At 42.2% G+C, this 21,478-nt stretch overlaps 1 protein-coding gene across 49 annotated transcripts in view; it reads left to right on the top strand.

The window, feature by feature from the left end:
• SOX5 (SRY-box transcription factor 5) overlaps positions 1-21,478 on the top strand; it is an 862,257-nt gene that overhangs the window by 825,539 nt on the left and 15,240 nt on the right. For 48 of the 49 annotated variants that reach the window (XM_039544018.1, XM_039543816.1, XM_039543795.1 and 45 more), the window contains 2 exons: positions 14,562-14,670; positions 15,759-15,932. In XM_039544018.1, coding sequence (XP_039399952.1) covers positions 14,562-14,670; positions 15,759-15,932 — 283 coding nt within the window. Of the gene's footprint in view, positions 1-14,561; positions 14,671-15,758; positions 15,933-16,053; positions 16,181-21,478 lie in introns of those variants that run through there. The other variant, XM_039544088.1, reaches the window with a different exon arrangement.

Genomic DNA, 21,478 nt, shown 5'->3' with positions numbered 1-21,478 from the left:
AAACTTTTTCAGGATTTCATTCTGAAGAAGACACAAAGGTTAGATCCAAATCAGAACTCTACGAAAGTGCAATGGTGTTTTGGATCTGGATTGCTGGTTTGACCCATTATAATGATGGGGCTAGTTGTGAAATTTCATTTGGATGTGCAGGATCTCAGAGTTGACAGGATTTATTTGTGGTGGGGGAGGGGTTTGGATTGGATTGATCCAGCAGAAAGAAAGAGAGGTGGCTGTGACGTTTGGACACCTAGCTGAACTCACGAAAGCTCATGCTTAAATAAATTTGTTAGTCTTTAAGGTGCCACAAGTACTCCTGTTTTTTTTGCGGATACAGACTAACACGGCTGCTACTCTGAAAACTTTCCATACATTCTGGTTCTTCTCATCTAATTATAGCCATACGGGAAGTTCTGATCCAATTCAGGATCTGAACTTCTCCAAAGTTTGAGGGTGTTTGGGTCTAGGTTTTTGCTTAAAGCTTTTATCAAGACCTCCCCCTGGCATTTGAAAAAAAAGGAAAGTATTGCCAGTGTCAGTTAAATTATGTTCCTAAAATGTTTCTTTCCTTTTTCATGGAAGAGAAAGAGAGAAAGGTAGTGGGGAGAGAGAAACTGAGAACATTATAGATTGGTCTCTAAGGGTTTACATCAACAAGCTTAAGGGCCAGCCCAGTGATTTAAGAGGCAAACACACCAAACTGCCAGGCCTTTGGGTTTCCTGCTTTTGTCCCTCGCTCCCTGCAAAACTGGTGGGAACAGGCTAGCTACCAAGGCATTGCAATCAATGCATTAATGATTGGTTATGGTGCTTGCACACACATGTACTGATACATAGCTGTTTATGCCATGTGCTGGACAGCAAGACGATCCTGAATCACTTCATTCTTGCTGGAATGTTGCTAATCTTTATGGGCCAGGCACACTGTGCCATAGTGCAGTCCAGAGTTTGAGTCCCTTCTTTCCCAGTGTTGGTATAGTTATGGAGCTATTTCCGGGGCTGGTTGAGCCTTTTTATTGCATGAATAGTAATCCCACCCACCAATGCCTGGGTCTGCATTTCTGAACTGCCCAAAGTCATGAGTACTGTTAAGGATCTGTCTGCTGGGTGTGGCTGGAAAGGCACAGGGGCAGGAAATCCCTTTTTATGAATGTGCATCCTAAAGCCCCAGAGTCTGTTTTCCATATATTCACGTGACTCAAGGGCTAGTTTTATGTTCCCAGCTGGGATGGGTCTCTGTAGATGGGCAGTGTTCTCAGTTGTAAGGCAGGAGTCAGACAGAGAGAAATTGTGTGGGATTGGAGAGGCATTGTGCTAGAGGAGGCATAAGCAAGAAAAAAGATTCAAAAGTGACTAGGATTTTTAGATGCCTTGATTTGTGGGCACCCAACACTTTATGAGTACTTTAATTTCAGAGGGTTTTAGTACTTTTAGTACATAATGAATGTAGATTTTACTGAAATGTATTTTAATTGGGAATGAAATAAAATATATTTTTAAAATTATTTTCTTGGAAATGCTTCAAGATAAATCAGAAGTGTGTGTGTGTGTGTGTTTCTGGTTTCTTGGAAACCCAGGAACATAGTTTTATTTATAAATGTGATCTACCATTAATTATAGCTTGATACTTACTCTACATAAACAATATTACCTTTTATACATGGAGCTCAAAGAGTGCAGATTTTCATCTAGAGCAAACACTGCAGTGGGTAGCATCAGAAAGTGGACTGTGATCTACTTATTCAGCCAAAAAACTGCACATTCTTCTACACATTGAAGGTACGCAACCACAGGTACTGGCATGTGTGTGCATGCATACAAACACACAAGGCACTCATATACAAATACACAACACGTGTGTGCATACAACAGATGCGTATGCTCCACGACAAAAAAGCTAGCCAGAAATTTGTATATACACTCAGAACCCATAAACAAGTAAACACACATGTACATACTCACATATCTGTAAACACACACACACACACACACACACACACAGTGTGCATGGAAACAGCTCCACAAATACACATTCATATGTGTTCAGGTATGCTCCATCAAATAGACATATTAACATCTGAGTGTTGTTCACACCTATAAATACACAAGCAGCACACACACACCAACCAACCATAAGTGTTTCTTAACCTATGATACCAGTTCCCTCACTTATTGCTGAGAGCACATCCCTCTTCTAAAAGGCTCTGACATGTACTTGTCTGCTGGGTTGTAACTAAAGAGCTATTTGTAACAATATTTATTCCAGCATTGTAAGCAGAAGCCTGTTTTATTACTCATGCTTTTGAAACACTAGGTCCAGGATGCCTTTCCTCTCATTTCCACCCACCCCATCTCCCATCATCCTCCTTACTCCCACCCTCCCCTTCCCTCTCTTCCCTTTAACAGAGTGCCAAACATGAAATGACAGTGACCAATGTTGACTTAATGTGGATGTTTAATAATGAAAAAAGTGTGTCAGTTCCAGTGTTAGTTACAAATGGCACTAAGTGTATCGGGTGGCAGCCCTGTAATAATTTTACATCCATCATTCTTTCCTGATGCCTCACCGGTTGCCTGATGGATGGAGCCAGCAAAGTTAACTCTTAAGGAACTGCAGTGGTCTGTTGAGCTGAAGTGAATCCAGCCTATGCTTTCCCCTAAGGGGAGGTGAGGAAGTGCATTATTATGAATCCTGAGCTACCAGATGCTGCTCTTTGAGAAATAGAAAACTGGAGCTCACGTCACTGAAGGCATGGGAAAAAGCTGCTATAAAATGGGATTTTAATTTTTTTTTCAGTTGAGTTTTTGATTTAAATAATATATTGTTCTTCCTAAAGGCTAAATTGGAGCAGGAGTTCCCAAAGGGGGCCAGATCCAGAGCACACAGAAGCCAGTGAGAGTTTTTCCATTGACTTGAAAGGACTTTGGATAGGGCCCATAGTGAGCAAAGCAAGGGAAGGCAGGAACTGGGGGCAGATAAATTGGTCTTGTTTTCTAAGTAGAAGGAAACCACTGGAAATTAATCCAGAGGCACAGTGCTTACATTCTGTACCAAAGTGCTCTGTAAAATTTAAACCCTGCTCATTTTAATGGTCTTCAGATCATATAACTCTTTCGCCTTTTACTGGAAAAATACTGTAGCATTTCTGCTGGCTAGCAAAGGCTATACTGCACAGACACGTTATATAAATTTATACATCAAACTCAGTGTACATGTAATATATGGGTCCTGTAATTTTTAGCCCTCTCTATTTCTTATTGGCCTGGAAAACACTAGAAAAGATTAATAGTATAATATTTTTGTTCTGTTCTCACAGAGAGATATGTTCGTTTATAATTTTTATACTATGTGGGGACGAAGGGCTTTTTTGTGACAACTGACTGTTAGAGACTCCAAATCACCCTCCAACACAGAACTTAACATGTGGTCTCTGGTTTTTCCTATCCATCCTGCACACCCAGTAAAACCTTCTTAATTCTGTTTTACTGAGATTCTTTGCTAGTGGAAATTTCTTGAATGCAGGGTAGGGTGGAAGGGGTTGCAATCCTCTTTGTTAATGCTATCAACAGAGAGCAGACAATTTTCAAAGAGCATGACAACAGGGCAAGCAGGTATTATGTCATTGCCCATCCATCACTCTGTATGTCAGCCTTTCAATAAGTCCAATCAACAATCTTAACAGGATCATTCACAGTAAAGGGGCAATTTATTCAGAGAGCTTCTGAATCTAGTGTCTTTTCCCCTGAAATGTCTTTATTATTTTTTAATTGAATTAAAATACATTTTAAATACATTGCACACTGCAGAGATCAGTGTTTTTTTGACCAGCATTGCTAACTAAGCATTAAACATTTTGATTTGTTTGAGCTTAAAGTTTAGTCCATTTTTTCCCATTTGCTTCTTGAGGTTTGCGTATATTTACAGCCTCTGCATTTAATGGCCACATGCCTTATTTTCACAGATGGCCAGTGGAAGACTTTTTTCCTTCTTCTTCTTCTCTCTCTCTCTTTTTAATAGAGCCTGCTTTGGTTCTGCTATATTTGTCACAGTGCCACCACTTTCAGCTAGCGAGTGCCCACGCATGGTAGGGAATGATTATGGGATGAGGGTTTTGTCAAGCTTTATGTGGATTCCTCCTTTTCATTTTAAAGCAAACTTTTTTCTGGTTGACCTTCATCCCTGCTAAAAGTTCATATATGTATGTAAAGGGAAAATCATGTGTTTTTTGGCTACGTCATTATGGTGAGAGGCATGGGCAGGGTTAGCTAATAAAACGAGCGACGCACCAGGGAGGGGTGAATTGTGCCCACAGATGTGCGTGTGCAACTCCCATTGAGATCAGTAGGAATAGCACACAAACATATGAGGAAAGAACCCTGGGTCCTATAGTGATGCCAAAGTCTGAATGGGCATGTAGCCTGGATTCTGTGTTCACTCCTTGCAGTAATCACCCTCCAAATCGAGTTCAGGACAACATTTGTAGTGTAGCTTGGGGAAGCTGCCCCTGAAGCTACCTATACCAAACTCAGCATTACTAACCCCAAACATTCAAAACACATGAGTCATCCCCTCTCCCCATCTCAAAATCATGGCTTAAAGAAAGCATGAGGGGTTTTTTTTTTCGTTTTTTTTAAATGTTTTTTAATTTGCCTTGCAGTTTCTGAGCCTCCACGGGTCACGATTTTAAACTTTGCTCTACCACCATGAAGGCTGGAAACCTTTTTTTTTTTTTTTAAATGACATCTTAGATTCTCACAAAATCACAGCACCAGGAGCTGGAGCTTTAAGTAAAACATCAGGTATGTCAAGAGTCACAATAAGATCATGGCCAATATCAACACTTATATCTGGCCTGGGAGTAAGCAGAACCTGGGCCTCATTCTCCTCTAACTCTCAGTTGTGTAAATTGGGAATAAACCCACTAAAATCAAAGGAATTAAACTAGTGTTAGTGAGAAGATGGCCAGGCCCATTTAGTCTGGACTGTCAGGCTTTTGCTAGTGCTAAAATACATGTATTCATTTATTTGAATTACAAACAGCCTCTAGCATCCTGGTGTGTGTGTAGGACTCTGCTATTTGTTGGAATGAGCACGATGTTGATCCTGGTGAGCAAACAAATCAGGCTTTAGTACAGTTTGGAAAATCTGGCAGTTTTCTACTCAGGAGAGAGTCTAGATGGAAAATGTGTGAATCTCTTTATTAGGGCAGAGCGCATTGCTGAAATGTTAGGCAGTGGCTTAGCAGCTTTCACAGCTAGGAAAAAATTAAAAGAAACTAATCTATACATATGTAATGCTTCTAAGTAATTGAGTCACTCATTGTTTAGTAAACAATTACCAGCAAAGTGGAGTCCGCTTTCTTAACTTTCTGTTAAATGATGCAGGCCCTCCCTCCCTGGATATCCTGTATGGGCTGTGATTTCCACTTCACTTCATTTTTTGGTGTCCCACACGTTTTCTCTGATTAACCCTTCATTGTCATCATAGACCAAATGTTATGGCACTTTCTCTCCTGCTGGGAGGAACACTAATACTTTGTGTTTATATTCCATTTTTCACCCATAGATCTCAAAGCATTTTACAAAGGTGCGTATCTTTATCTCCATTTTAGAGATGGGGAAATTGAGGCACAGAGAGGTTGAGTGACTTATCCAAGCATGTCAGCTGTGAAGTCAGGAATAGAAACCAGGTTCCCTGACTCCCAACCTATTCTCAGTTCAGTAGAAAACTGCTGTGTTCGGTTGAGAATCAGTCCTGGAATCAACATGGCAAAACCTTTTGCAGGAGAGAAACAGCTGCCTACATCGCTTTTTCTACCTCTCCTCCACCCCTTCTCCGAGAAAAGGGACTTCTAGATTTTTTGGAAGTCTTGACTGTTAACTTACAGAGCTCACCACCAGAATACATACTGGACCGCTAAGCCCTCTTCATCTTTGCAAAGATAATTTCCTGTTCCTTTAGATTTGCTGCTTTCTACCATTTTTTAAAACAGTTTGTTTTAGGCAAAATGTTTTCTAAACAGCACCTTATTTGTTGAGGAAGTTTTAGTTTGTGGAATGAAACATTAATAAATACATTAGGGGCCTGATCCAGAGGCCATTGAAATCAATGGGAGTCTTTCCATTCACTTCAAGAGTCTCTAAGTCAGGCACTGGATGAATTCAGTGCTAGTGGAAGGTGCTGAATTGGCAGCTCTGGAAATTGAAGGCCTATATCCACAAGCAAGTACAGCGCAGGAAGTAAACATGCATACTCCATTCCATTAATGCCCATTAGTTCAATCTGGAGTCCACCTCTGAGGATAAGAGAGTAGTTAAGACTTTGCACAGTCAATTCAGAGCTTCTCTGTTTTATAATCAGGACAACTTTTTACTAGAACAGCTGCTAAGACACCTGTTTACTGAGACCACCAAGGGTAGCTCACCAAACAGCTATCAGTCACTTTTGAACCAAGAGTTCCAACGACTGGGTTTGAACAGACAACCAACAGTCAAAGGGTTTGTACCCACTTCACAAGCCATCCAGTCCCAATTGAGACTGGAATTGAAGAGTTTTTTTTAAAGTACCATAAAATCAGAAAGGCCCCTCAAATGAGGAATGTTGTTTTATTTCTTTTAATTCTGCTTTTAGATTTGGTGAGTGGATTATTATTCCATAGACAAGAAAGAGATCGCAGATAAGTAAGAGTGAAAGAGCTGAGGGGGTGGTGAATACATTGTTTCTTCATATTTAACTTCGATGCAGCAACAACAACAAAATCCCCAACTGATAAATTGTTGTGACATTATAAATAATCTTTCATCTTCTTTGGTGGTCCATAGAGTTTATATAATTGGAAGGTTAAAACCCTTCTTTGTTGTTTCTTTCCTTTTCATTAGTACAGTAGAAGACTATAAAATAGTGCAGCCAGAAGGGGTTTAACAATTACTAACTCAACATTTGAAAGTCTGACTCTATTTTATCATTTTATGCATGTGCTTTTTATGAGTTTTATAGCCCTACAAGCAGGATCCATTGTAACAGTTGATCTGTAGCTGATCTTATTATATTTTATTTTGCATTTCCTGATAACACATGTCACCAGCACGAATCCCAGTTCCACAGTCACAGAGGCAGTATGACTTGTGGTCATGGCACTGAATTGGGATTCAAGAGATCTCAGTCCAAATCCTGGCACCACCAGACACTTCCTGTTTGACCATGGGCAAGTCACTTAACTTCTCTGTCTCGGGCTCGTATCTGTAAAACAGGGATATAAATACTTCCCTACTCCACAAGGGTGTTGTGAGGATGAACTGATTAATGTGTGAGAGATATTATGATAAGCAACTTAGAAAAACCGCTTCCCAAAAATACAGAATCAAATTCACTCTTGGAGTAAGAATGCAAAAGTCAATGAAGGTGCATTCCATTATGTCACCAGTGGGCTTATCACATACTGTTTAAAATGGGAAATCTTCTGCCTTCATCTGGATGTAAATAAAAACAACATCCATGTGTATTTGGCATGTTCTAGGAGGTAAAATACAGGACTAAGGGCCTAATCTTTCAGTTCAGTGCATACAAGCTCCCAAATTCCCACCTCTGCTTCTGTATTCTGAGAGTTCTTAGGCAACTAAGAGCTAGTCTACACCAGAAGCACTACATCAGCACAGTTGCACTGATGCAGCTGCGCCGCTGTAGCAAGTCTGGTGAAGATACTCTATTCTGACGGGCGAGAGCTCTCCTGTCAGCATAATAAATCCACCCCCGCGAGAGGCGGGAGAAGCTCTTATTCACACCCCTGAGCAGCATAAGTTATACTGAAGTAAGTGGTGGTGTAGACCTGGCCTAACTCACTTAGCCTCTCTGTCCCTCATTTATATTGTTTGTACTCACCTATCTCACTGGGGAGTGCTAAGATTCCATTAAGAACTTTGGATGAAAGGCAGTGTATAAATGCAAATTATTACCATGCTTATTACTTCAGTGGACACAGGATCTTCACTTGGGATTTTGTGACTGAAAAAAGGTTAGTTTAAAAAGGTCTCACTTATGTCTGATAATGGGATAGGACTCTCATTCTTTTTATGGGCTAGAAAAAATATCTTAAGGTGGCTTCTCAGAGGACAACTAAGATCTCCAATATAGTTATCCAGCCAGAGAATGTTTTTCTGTAGCCAAGCTGAAAGGAACTTATATTGCAAGGCCCTCTTGCATGGACTAGTGGCTGATCTGATCTGACCGACACTTAAAAACTCCTGTGTGCACTGATTGAGCAGTATATGTGAACAGTTATTAATAACTGCGGTGTGCTGAGTGGAGTCTCTGTGCTCACCACTATACAGCATGTTGCAGGGTGCCATGGACCCTACCTCAGAGTCTTACAATCAAAGGCTGATTTGAAAACTAGCCTCTCACGTCAGTTTTTTTCTGGTAAATGTTGCCATCCAGCAGATTTGCTCCATATTGCCCTTTGGGAATTAGTCACATACTTCCCTTAGTTCAGTATGTGGCACAACTGGATGACCAGAATCAGAGGAGCACCTAAAGAAGTATCAGGGCATGCAAACCATCCATTTCTTCTGCTCAACACTGTATATAAGGAAATTAAGGCAAAGGGCCACTTGCTCAATCAGTGCAGTCAGGATTTTTAAGTGCAAAACCTGACAAGCACGATATCAACATTTCATTTATATAGACCAGGTTTGTGGTTCATCCAGGCTGCTGGACAAAAGGATTTTTCTTAGTTTGGTCCTGTCCGTTCACTTGGAATAAGGAGAACATGAACTTTATAGCTGTGTCTGACACTCTAGAGTGGCTGTATGAGCCCTATGAGCTCAAGAAAATGTATGCATATCAAACTTGAATGAAAATATTCATGTCAAGGAAAATAGGTATAGGTGGAGGGGGAATTGAATACAAAAGAGCGGACAGCTTCAGTAAACTATTTAACCTTGAATTACGCAATTTGAGAAAGGCTTTTGGCAAAACACAACCCTAACAGAGTTCATTATACTCTAAGTGTTTGCCAAGTACCCCAGCCAAATTAATGTCTCAATGGGGGGAGCTGTCACCATGGGCCCAGCATTCACATTGCCCTACTGAATTATGGAGTAATTCAAGAATGGAAGCATGCACATAATCTCAGATGCATGTTCAGCATTCTTATCGGAGCCTAAAATGAGGTGGGAGAAGGGCAAAGGGTGATTGGGGAATATATCAGAGTGTCTTCATTTTCCAAACCTTCCAAGGTTTTGATTCACATCTGGGTAGCAGTAGGAAGAGCTCTGGCAAAGGTCATCAGTCTGTTCAACAGATGTTTTGACTCCTCATGCTTTGTTTCTTGTATGAGAGAGAGAGACGGCAATCAAGTTCTTGTCATTTTTAGATCAGTGTTTTGTTAAGTTATGACAGCTATCCATGACAGAGAGCCAAGTAACTTCTGCAGCTGACCACGTAACTGAGTCTGACTTGTGATGCTTAGTCATTTTATTTGGTCTGGGACTGTGTGTGTGTGTGTGTGTGTGTGTGTGTGTGTGTGTGTGTGTGTGTGTGTGTGTGTGTGTGTGTGTGTGTTTTCTTTCTTTCTTTCTTTCTTTCTTTCTTTTTAAAATTCTAATTAGAACATTGCTTGGAGCCCTGCCACTAACTCTCCAACAGATTACTTTCTTTGGTTATGCCTTAAAAACCTTCTCATCTGTTTGTGGCTATTAACTCTTCCTGATTGGCTGTACTCTCTCATATGTATTTCTCTGAGTTTGTCTGTCACTTTTATAGTTCTCTGTTCCTCTTGAGTGGGGCCATTTGCAGGATTGCTCCTTACAATATATTTTCTACTGCTTTGTCTATTATGCTTTTAAATGACCTAAGCAATGGGGCTTTATTGCTCCCATAGTGAGACTATGCTACAATCTAATTGAACTGACCATTAGGATAGTTTCCCTCAATCTCTGCCTAATTTTGTCATAGAATCACAGATGTTACAAATGGAAAAATATCTATTAGCTCCTCTAGGGCCTGATCCAAATTCCACTGAAGTCAAAAGAAAGATTCAGTGGGGGCTGGCTCAAGCCCCTAGTCCAACACTGGGCCAGGGCAGGATTTTTCCCTACTGTATATTTTCATGTGGCTTGGATGCTCACTTTAAATCTGATTCTTTTTCAAGTAGCCCGTGTATCAGTTCTGTGGGTCTGGGCTAGTTCTACAACTCCCAACAACAGACCTGGTTTTCCCTGATCCAGGTTGTAACAGATGACATTCACTCACTGCTTATATCAGTGGTTTTCAACCTTTTTTTCATTTACAGACCCCTAAAAAAAATTTCAAATGGAGGCGCGGACCCCTTTGGAAATCTTAGACATAGGCTGTGGTCCCCAGAGGTCCGTGGGTCACAGGTTGAAAACCACTGGTTTATCTCGTGGATGGTATTTGCTACTTGAAGTATTTTAGGGAATATCAATTTATTTCCTTCAAAAATCTTAGCACTGGAGGGATCTTTCAGGACATCATGAGAATGAAACTCCCCTCCTCCCCCCAAAAAGCTGTGATATAATTGCTAAAATGAGTTCAGGGCCTAGCTCAATACAGACTGCACTGATGTTTCATTTCTTTCTGACCTTCAGTGGCAAGTAACAACTGCGCTCATCCCTGTGCCACTGAGCCCATCATTTGTAGCACCTGGCAGCCTTCGTATCATTTATTATGTACTTACACAACTACTGCGGTGATAGGGAGCAGTGGGAGTTTTAAGTACTCGTAACTGGCTACCAAATTACGATAACTATGATTAATGGATCCTTTTTATGTGTGAACTTGAAACCACTGTGTATCCCTATTTGGAGTCACTAAATAGATTTTATGAGATGAGGGTGGATTGGCATTATCAGCATGTTGCAGTTAATTTGTGGGGGGAGGAGAGCCCTTGTTCCATTATTGTTTGTATGTGGCCATTAGTATTTTCAACTTGCATTGAAATATCATCTGAGAAAGGTAAGAGAGAGGGTTCCAGCTAATGAGATACTGCTACCCACCTAGTGTAACTCCCTTCGGTAAAACAATAAGGGATCATTGTGCTTATCTGCGCTTTTCATGTCTGGCACTCTGTTCTACTGATCATCATTTTGTATTGCACATGTGTTTGTTTTACGCATTTTTTTTAATGTCAGGTTTGGAGGAAAACTGCTGCAGCTTGTGTAGTGGTCAGACTGCATGGCTGGGAGTCAGAACATGACCCCTGTGCCCAGGATTTTATAAAAGTGCCTATCCCCACAGTATCTTAGTACCTGTGTTCTGTCCTCAAATCTACCACTTTTCCTCTTTTACTGCATGATCTTGGGAGGGAGAGTTTCTGTGCCCAATGTACACATCTGTTACATGGGTAAAATAGTGCCCACTTCACACAGAACACTGAGTTTTAATGAGAATTTCAAATGTACTTTGAGAGCATCCACGTGAAATGTGCTATTCAGGTACCACATCTTATTATTAATCATACACGGTGACTTTCATTCCCCACCTTCTATCGTGCCCCAGTAGGTGTTTTGCCTGTGTAAGAACTGCAGGATTTAGCCTCTCTCTCCAAGATATTGATTATTTTTCTCTTTATTTGGATAACCATTGTTCCCACACTGGGTGCTTCTGGATTTTTGTTTGAAATAACCGTATTTCCTTACTTCAGTAGCTGCTAGTTGTCACTGAAGTGTAACAGCTGTACCCTTTTTGACTTACAGGCTGTTCTGATGTATTGTAATTAAAGATAAATAACACATTCCCTCTCTCCCCCTCCTCAGCCCCCATATGCCATCCTCTCCCCTTCCCTGCTCTTGGACTGACTGATGGTTAACGTAAGTCATGGCACAAAGGGGCATGACAAAAGCGCAGTGTTCTGTTTTGACATCATCTGTTTTGGAGTGATATCCTGTGAGAATTAGCTCAACTTCCACTGTAATAAAATAATTCAATTAGTAACTATATACTGCATGTTTTAGTAGCAGCAGGTTAGGGATTGCCTGGATGCTGAAATGCAGCCTGGACTTCCCTCTGATCACTTGTACCTTTGAGCCGTCTGGTGAGTCAGCTCAAAGCCATGTGGCTGAACAGTGCAGCTCAAGAAGTCGCATTCTTCTGTTGTTCTTTTCTACCCTCCGATGACCATTTTTCCTCTCTCACACTTCATATAATGTGACTGAACCTCAAAATGCCAGACTCTTTGCAAGATGGACAGCTTCAGAGTATCTGAGCGCTTGCATCCGACGAAGTGGGTATTCACCCACAAAAGCTCATGCTCCAAAACGTCTGTTAGTCTATAAAGTGCCACAGGATTCTTTGCTGCTTTTAGAGTATCTGTAGACTTGTTAAGTCAAACCTTGATAGCAACGCATACCCAGCGTGTGCTTTGTAGATGGCACGGCACAATATTCCATGATTTTAAGACTGAATCAAATCATGTTGGTAGAGTGTGGTTCTGAATGTAACTGCCCCCAACTTTAAGAGCTGCATTTGCTACATAAAGAAGAGCTGTTAAGCCAGTGGTCTTTGCGCTCTCAGCTCTGTTTCTCTAAGAGGTTTATACATGATTCAGGAAAAATCATGTTTTAGTCTAAAAAAGAATTTAAAAAATCCCATCATATACCCAAATATCAGAAGACAGTGGAAGTTTTTGATACTTTAGGCTGACAGTGACTTTTTTTTAAAATGGCCTCTGTACTAAATAGGTTTGGACTATACTATTATGGTCTAGGGAAGTTGAAGGTAAATTGTTTCTTGAGAAAACCATTGATTTGCATTATAGATATGAGATGCATTGCAGGGGAGAACAAAGTAAACTCATTACTGACTCTTTCTGAGTACTCTCACGTTGTGTTGGAAAGGAGTGATGGGCTAACTTAAGAAGGGTAAGTAGTTTGGTTCAGTTATACACCTGAAAAGCTTGGGTGATTATTTGAAGTGGCTCCAAACTAACTGAATCTGGTGTGGCTGGAAATGTCACAAACACTTTCTCGCTTGCGCTAGGCTGGCCCTGCTGTTTCTAGTTGGATTGGAAATACCACAAGAACAGTTTACCTTGCATTGTTTTGGCAGTAATGCATCCAGTTGCAGCCAGAAACCAGAAGTGCAGAGGTGAGCCAAGATGGAAGACACTTGGGAGGGATAGGGAGTTAACACTATATTACATAAAGCTTTGGGGTGTTCAAAGCAGAAGTGTGGTTTGAGGTTCATTTCTAAATTTTAAGAAAAGCCTTGTCAGATAAAAGATACATGAGTTTAAATCTTTGGTTGAACCCAGGATCAAATTTATGAATCACCTCTCCATTTGTTTGTTTTTTCTTTCCTGCTTTCTTCTACAGTATGATGAATTATCAGGCTACATATAATCATTCTAGGATCCCAGATTGCCAGGTGATCTAATGTTGTTTTTTAGTTTTGTTGAAATCTGACAGTCATCAAGAAAGGAACATATATCAACAGAGCAGTAAATTTGCCTTCAGGAGAAAGCTCAAAAGGATTTTTTCAACCAGAGTCACTTATAATTTGACACGATACCATTTTGTTAGCTTTGCAAAAGGAAAACTGTCTACATTTTGAAAATATGGGATTGTTTTCCAGAAAGATTTATTCTTACACAGATTATTGCCAAGAAAATAGCATACTTATGCAGAACATACCTCAGTACAAACAGCAGATAGATGGAAAATGGAACTTCTTTGCATTGGTAGATTTAAGCAATTCAAAAAGAGGAAGGGATGTATTGAATAGGAGATTGGAATTATTTGCTTTGGGATATAGTGCTGGCAGTGTAGCCTGACCAATTTCTTTAATTGGCAGAATATACTGTCTTGCTGCAATCCAGGGACCCCGTTTCTTCCATGTCATAGATAGTTGTGACAGGGATGGGGCAGACATTCTAGATGAGAACACCAACCACTGCCCAAAACTCAGATTGAGTCGACACTGAACCTTTCTTGGGACATGAAAAAGTTTAATCTTAGATTTAAACTTCCATAGATTGCTTCCAAAAATACTAATAAAAACAATTAAGAGAAATGTTGCATGTCTCTGCATTTTGAGTTTAGGGCCTAGGGTGACCAGATGTCCCGATTTTATAGGGACAGTCCTGATATTTGGGGCTTTTTCTTATATAGGCTCCTATTACCCCCCAGCCTCTGTACCGATTTTTCACACTTTCTATCTGGTCACCCTAGTTCAGGCTGGGAGAAGAAATGGAGATGCAGATAAACTGCAAGAAAGCCTGCACCTTCTCGATTTCCAAACCAGTTTTGATGACTCAGTGTGTAGAGAGGTCAAATATGCGTCATGCATCCGAAGTTTTGGGTGCTTAACTGAACCAAACTTTACAGCCTTACAAGGTTTACTCATCACTACCTAATCAGCCAGATTTTAAAATGGAATAGTAGACTCTTAAATCATATGCATCCCTGAAAAAACGTGTGTGTGTTTTTAAAGCCTTTTCCCAATAAACTCTTCAGGTTTGTTATTCCCCTTCCCTCCCAATTCTTCTAAATTACCTATGAACTTTGCAGTTGGATTTCCTGATTCAAGTCCAGTCATCTTTCCCATACAGGACAAAACAACACTGGAGAGCCTGACTCAACAGCTGGCAGTAAAACAGAATGAAGACGGGAAATTTAGCCATGCTATGATGGATTTCAACATGAGTGGGGATTCTGACGGTCAGTAGGAATTACTTATCCTTATTTCTAGTTATGTATGTGCAGGGCGGGCTCCAGGCACCAGCTCAGCAAGCAGGTGCTTGGGGCAGCCCAGGGGAAGGGGCAGCATGTCTCTTCAGAGGCAATTCAGCGGCGGGTCCCTCGGTCCCTCTCGGAAGGAAGGACCTGCCGCCAAAGAAGAAAGCGGTGCGGTGGAGCTGCCACCAATCGCGATGGTGGCTTTTTTTTTTCCTGCCGCTTGGGGCGGCAAAAACCCTGGAGCCGGCCCTGTGTGTGTGCAGAAGAACACAAACTCCTTTTTGGGGGATGGGAGTGAAGGGCTGGGATAAGCGAGGAGTGGCCACTAACCAAGGCAGGAGAAATTATTCATATTGTGGTGTTTTAGGTCCAGGGGCAATTTTATCATTCTGTGTCATGCACTCCATTTGTCAAGGCTGGGCCAAGAACACATTTATGACTGTAAAAATGAAGAAAAGAAAATAAATAGATGTTGGATAACTGAGATCACACAGACTATAGAGCTGATCATCTATAGATGATGCATATGCTAGGTCTGTGGGAGCTTCTTTGGATTTGATGAAGCAAGCTTAATGCTTTTTTCTATCTCTGCTATTATTTTTGTTATTGTGAAGGTGTAAGCACAAGCAAAGGCAGCTGTGCAAACGTTCATTTGCTAGTTAAAGACTTGCTTAAAAAAGCCCCACCTAATGTTGCCATATATTAACACCCTTCTCATCACAAAGGAGGCAGGAAACAGGTAATGTAAAACATTCAACATATTGTAAATTAGAAAAACAAACAAACAAACCTCCATTCGTAAAAGTTGTTTTTTTAGGTTAAGAACATTAAAAGAGCTTTACATTTTTCATCTGCAAAAATGAATGTGGCTTTTCATCAGATCAGATTTATACCATATCCAATATAGTTATAAACTAGACACAAGAAAAAATAATATGATACACTTGAAGGATTCAAGGAGAAGAGAAAGCATGGTGAATGCACTTTGAACATATGTTTGTTGAATGTGCCCTATGTGATGAAGGTTACTGAAAGCACAAATTAGGTATGATTTTCTCTCCTCTTTTTAGGAAGTGCAGGTGTCTCAGAATCTAGAATTTATCGGGAATCCAGAGGGCGTGGAAGTAATGAACCCCATATCAAGCGTCCAATGAATGCCTTCATGGTGTGGGCTAAAGATGAGCGAAGGAAGATCCTTCAAGCCTTCCCTGACATGCACAACTCTAACATTAGCAAGATACTGGGTAAGGAAATTAACAGAGCACTGTATTTTCTGTAGCAGAACTCCTTGGTTTTGACTGAATATTTTAGAGATTTTAGGGCCTGACTGATAGTTCATAGACCCTCTGCTTATCCACATCATAGTTTCGGCAGGGACAACAGCAATACAAGGTTCACCATGCTGCCCAACCGTATGCATCAGCCATGATCTGGAGAGCCCAGTCAGCTTGCCAGTTGTGGTGGTGTTTTTGGCATGAAGACACTGGCCTACCAGGAACTGGACAAAGAACTCCAGCTCATTCCCACAAGCCACTGAATAATTATAAGATGACTTTTTGTTAAACTTTTTGGTGACAGCTTTTGTTTACTGACTCTTATTTATCTAATTTTTTATAAGGCTGCCCACCACAGTATCTGATTCATAACCTAGTGTGCTGTGTTCAAATGAATGATCTAAAGATGAAAGGTCCTGTATTCTAAAATATGTCTCTTTTTAAAAAAAACAGCTGGTAGTATGATATTTTGGTCAGATTACATCTCTCTAATGCATGATCCATACACCCAGGATATTCTGAGAAGATTCAGTTCAGAGAAGGAACATCAGAACTTATGTGTATATCCCCATCCACTCCCCGTATCCCACACAATACATATTTGCCATGGATATCTGCTAGTAAATCCCATGCACCAGTCTTCAGACCTTTCTATACTTACTTAAACACTTGGGCCAAATTCTGCCCTACATTAGACCCCTGGGACACTTTGAAGAGTAGAAAGGGAATAATTGAGGACTGAATTTGGCTCATAGGGCTAGATTCACCAAGGAACATAGGCATGGGGAGGGTGAGCGTTGCCATGCCTAACTTTTAGATGCCTAGAAAATCACTGGAATCCTCAGAGCCTGAGTAGTGACCTAGGCTATCTATTCAGTGAATGGAGAGAGATGGGCACCGTAGAATGAGATTCACAAAAGTCAGCAGGCTAGGCAGCTACTTGCATAAACTAGCCAATGGGAGATGTGAAGCCGAGGGGTTGAGGCTAAAACCTGCTCCTTTTTCAGAGAGGTGCCTAAGTCCAGGCTGCCTCCCTCTCTGCTTGGGATTCTTAGCTGCAGCTCCTTTCTTAGCTTCTGTGGTGGTGGCAGAGGTGGATGAGCTTCCACATAACTTTTAGCCCAGTAGCTAGGGTACTCACCTGCAATGTGCGAGATGCCCAGTTCAAGTCCCAGATCTGCCTGAAGGGGAGAAGGGATTTGAACTAGTATCTGTCACCTTTTACGTGCATGTTCTAACCCAGGGGCGGGCAAACTTTTCGGCCTGAGGGCCGCATCCAGTTTCCAAAATTGTATGGAGGGCCGGTTAGAGGAGGCTGTCCTCCCCGAACAGCCAGGTGTGGCCCGGCCCTGCCACCTATCCGCCCCCAGGTCCGGCTTTAAGCTGATTCACCCGATTCCCCGGAATCGGGCCCCGCACCGAAGAGGGCCCTGCACCCACACCTAAGGGGGCCCCGCTCTGAGGGTCTTCGGCGTCATTTCAGCAGCAGAAAACCCGGTGTTGCGGAAAACCCAGAGCAGACGCCTCGCCACCGAGTATTCTAATCGGGCCCCGCGGGTCATAAAGCTGGCCCTGTCCGCCCCCTCCTGCTTCTCGCCCCCTGACGGCCCCTCCAGGACTCCTGCCCCATCCAACCCCCCCATTCCCTGTCCCCTGACAGCCCCCGAACCCTCCGCCCCCCACCACCCCATCCAATCGCTTGACTCCTCCTGACCATCCCCAGAACCCCTGCCCCTGACTGCCCTCCGCCGCCCCATCCAACCCTCCCTCTCCTTCCTGACTGCCCCCCGGGATCCCTGTCCCATCCAACCACCCCTTCCTCCCTGACCACCCCCAGAACCCCTCCCCGTGACTGTCCCCTGCCGCCCCATCCAACCCTCCCTCTCCTTCCTGACTGCCCCCCGGGATCCCTGTCCCATCCAACCACCCCTTCCTGACCACCCCCAGAACCCCTGCCCGTGACTGCCCTCCACCGCCCCATCCAACCCTCCCTCTCCTTCCTGACTGCCCCCCGTGACCATTGCCCCCATTCAACCCACTCCCTGACCCCTTACCGTGCTGCCTGGAGCACCATTTGCTGGTGGTGCTACAGCCATGCCACCCAGAGCACCAGGACAGGCAGCTGCACCACCCAGCTGGAGCCAGCCACGCCACTGCGCAGCACAGAGCACCGGGTCAGGCCGTGGCTCTGCAGCTATGCAGAGCATTGCGCCGGCAGCAGGGTGAACTGAGGCCGCGAGGGAGGGGGAACAGCAGGGGAGGAGCCAGGAGCTAGTAGCCTCACCGGCCACGAGCTCAGGAGCTGGGCTGGAGGGTACTGCGGGCCGTAGTTTGCCCACCTCTGTTCTAACCACTGGATAGCCTGACGTTGGGTTTCCTCAATCTCTCCTCTTGAAGCTGTTCCATTTTGGCTACATAATAAAAGAATCATTGTGCTAGGGCAGGGATCGGCAACCTTTCAGAAGTGGTGTGCCGAGTCTTCATTTATTCATTCTAATTTAAGGTTTCGCGTGCCAGTAATACATTGTAACGTTTTTAGAAGGCCTCTTTCTATAAGTCTTTAATGTATAACTAAACTATTGTTGTATGTAAAGTAAATAAGGTTTTAAAAATGTTTAAGAAGCTTCATTTAAAATTAAATTAAAATGCAGAGCCCCCCGGATCGGTGGCCAGGACCCGGGCAGTGTGAGTGCCACTGAAAATCAGTTCACACGCCGCCTTTGGCACATGTGCCATAGGTTGCCTACCCCTGTGCTAGAGAGAGAGAACAAACATGAGCATGCAGGAGAATAACTCTGTCAGCTTGTGCTTAAAGTACTTACCAAGGAGGTGGGGGACTCAGGATCCAGTTCCCCTGCTCCAGTGAGTCTTTAAAATTACTAATCCACAGTGCAACAGCTGAACCTGAGGGAGCCTCACATCAGAATACCCCACAGCCCAGTGGTTAGGGCATTCACCTCAGAGGTAGCAACCGCCAGCTCAATTCTCTTCTACCTCTCAGGTGGAGGGGAGACTTGAACTGGATGTCTCCCATGTCCCAGGTGAGTACCTAACAACTAGGCTATAGGTAAGGCCCTCCCTGTTTTGCCATTTTATGTAAGCTTGCCTATAGGTGCTCAATCTGGTAAGCAAGGTCTGAGGCCACTTATCAAATCAGGCCTGCAGCTGAGTTAGGCAGAGGAATGCCTGTCTTCCCCCAGTTCATGAATTACTCAAGGGCATAGGCATCCAGTTGCCTGGTCATGGGGCTGCAGAACGCATGCTCAGAGACAGAAACACAGGCGCCAGGGCAACTTATACAGGAAAAATTACTGAGCGATTTTAGGCGCCTACAGGTTTGGTGACAGCTGAGCAGGGGTTTTGTGAATTCAAGTGGGGCTTGATTCTGGAATTTAGGTGCCTAAGTCCTGTTGTGGATCAAGCTCACAGAGGCCAATGAATTACCCTCATATGTTTCTAAAATAAATGATTGGTGAGTAAATCTAAGACATTACACTGTTCTACTGGTACGTCGTGGTGCTATTATACATTTTATATATGAGGAGGGCTAAAAGTGTGAGCATGAAAATATTTGCCTGAATAAGGCCTGGCTGGTTTTGGGAATGGCATGAGAAATTTAATTGGATATAACGGCAATGTTAAAAAGGCTTGACTAGTTAGAGAGGTGGTGACTATGCTGAAGTTAGACTGGTCAGAGGTATTAGAAGATAAGGTTAGATTGGTTAGAGTGATATTATGATAGGGTAGCAGCAGGGTGGAATTAAAGACGAGATTAAATTGATTTGAGAGGCAGCACATATTGGTTCTGATATGACATTATCCCTTGATTAAAAGGGTGGCATGAGCTGATTAGATTAGTTAAAGGAACAGGACAAGAAGGCTAAATTGGTGGTAAGATAAATGTATACTGGTTAAAAGGGATTAGACTGGTTACAGGTGTGTGATGTGATTAGACTAGGGTCCAGAGGCAGTAACCGTTTTGGTCTGTCTATAAATTTAGAGTAGGCCTGATTAAACCTGCCTTTTAATCAGCTTCAAAAATCTACAAAGATCATTCTGAATGGCCTTTTTCATAGCGAAAGTACAAAGAGAGCTTGATGTTTTCCCTCTTAACTGATTGTTTTGGATAACAACTTCCGACAGCACGCTGCTAATTCATTCTGCTTAAAACAGGCGCTTGAGCTAGGCTGACATTTTACACAGTCTCTGGGGATTCTGGTTGACATTTTAAAGGGCTTCTAAGCATTTTATAATACCCTAAAATCTGGTTTTAATAAGCCATTCTGCTGAAATTGTTAACATAAGGAATCACCTTTTACTGTTTGGCGCTAGATCAGGGGGATATGGGGACATCTTTTTCTGATTAGATATACAGTAGTTGGAGTAAAATGTGCAAATTCATTACAGATCCTGTAGAGGTGACAGACAACATAGCTGACTCCAAACTCTATACTGTGTTGCTGCCAGATAGAGGAAGAAACTATGTTTGAAGGCAGTAAGAGATGTGGTTTCTTTTCCTTTCCAGCATCACATTTAATTTTTTTTAACCTTCCTCCTCTGCAATAGAGAGGGATGCCCTGATATCCTTTTTCTTGACAGAAACGTTACAAAGGTCTTTCCTCAATTGCAAAAGGCCAGTCTTTTGAAGTCAGCAGGGAGCTCTCTGGTGAAGGGTGAGCAACTAGAAACCTACAGATCAACCAGGTGTTTGGGTCTCTTTGTGAAAAGCCACGATTATTATATGTTTTAAGCAGAGTGGCTACAAACTGGGGTCACAGAGCAGCACTGTCACTGAGATGGGGTTGCCACTGAGCTGAGGTCATTTTTATAGTGAAATGAGAGGAGTGCCCTTCGCTGCACTAGAATTCTCTAGGGATTATGTTTGACACTATGGTATTATGTCTTAAGCATAAAAATTAGATACACAGATTTGTCACTAAATTCATCTGTGCATACGTTTGTCATCCATCTGTTCATTGCAACTTGAAGTTGTGGAGATTAGGTTTTTTATTAAATTGTTAAGAAATCTGTTAAAAAAAACTGGGCTGCTGGACCCCCTTAAATGTTAATAATGTATTCCTTAGATATGTTTTTAAATATATATAAATTAATTTTAGTAATAGATCTACAATATACATATGGAGATTTATAAAAGGTAAAATAGGAAGTTACCTCCCAAATCTCTACTCCAGTAATGCAGGTGTCTGTATCAGTGGTCTTCAACCTGTGTCTGCAGACTATTTCTAAGGTTTCAAAGGGGTCGGTACCTTCATTTGAAATGTTTTAGGGGTCTGCAAATGAAAAAGGTTGAAAACCACGGGTCTGTATCAATCCAAAAAAAAAAATCAGCCTGAGGCAGACACCCAGCATCTAAAATTTCAGCCTGGATGTTTAAAGTTTTACAGAGTTATAAGCAACTAAAAACAGCATCTTAACTCTATGTGGTGTTACCAACTCTACCTGTATTATATATGTGTGTTTGTATGGATGTACTCTCTGAGCCAGGGGGAGGGATA

This window comes from Mauremys reevesii, linkage group 1 (genome assembly GCF_016161935.1).
Source record: "Mauremys reevesii isolate NIE-2019 linkage group 1, ASM1616193v1, whole genome shotgun sequence".
In the NCBI taxonomy this organism is placed as follows: Eukaryota; Metazoa; Chordata; order Testudines; family Geoemydidae; genus Mauremys; species Mauremys reevesii.
This window is presented reverse-complemented; position numbering and strand designations above follow the sequence as displayed.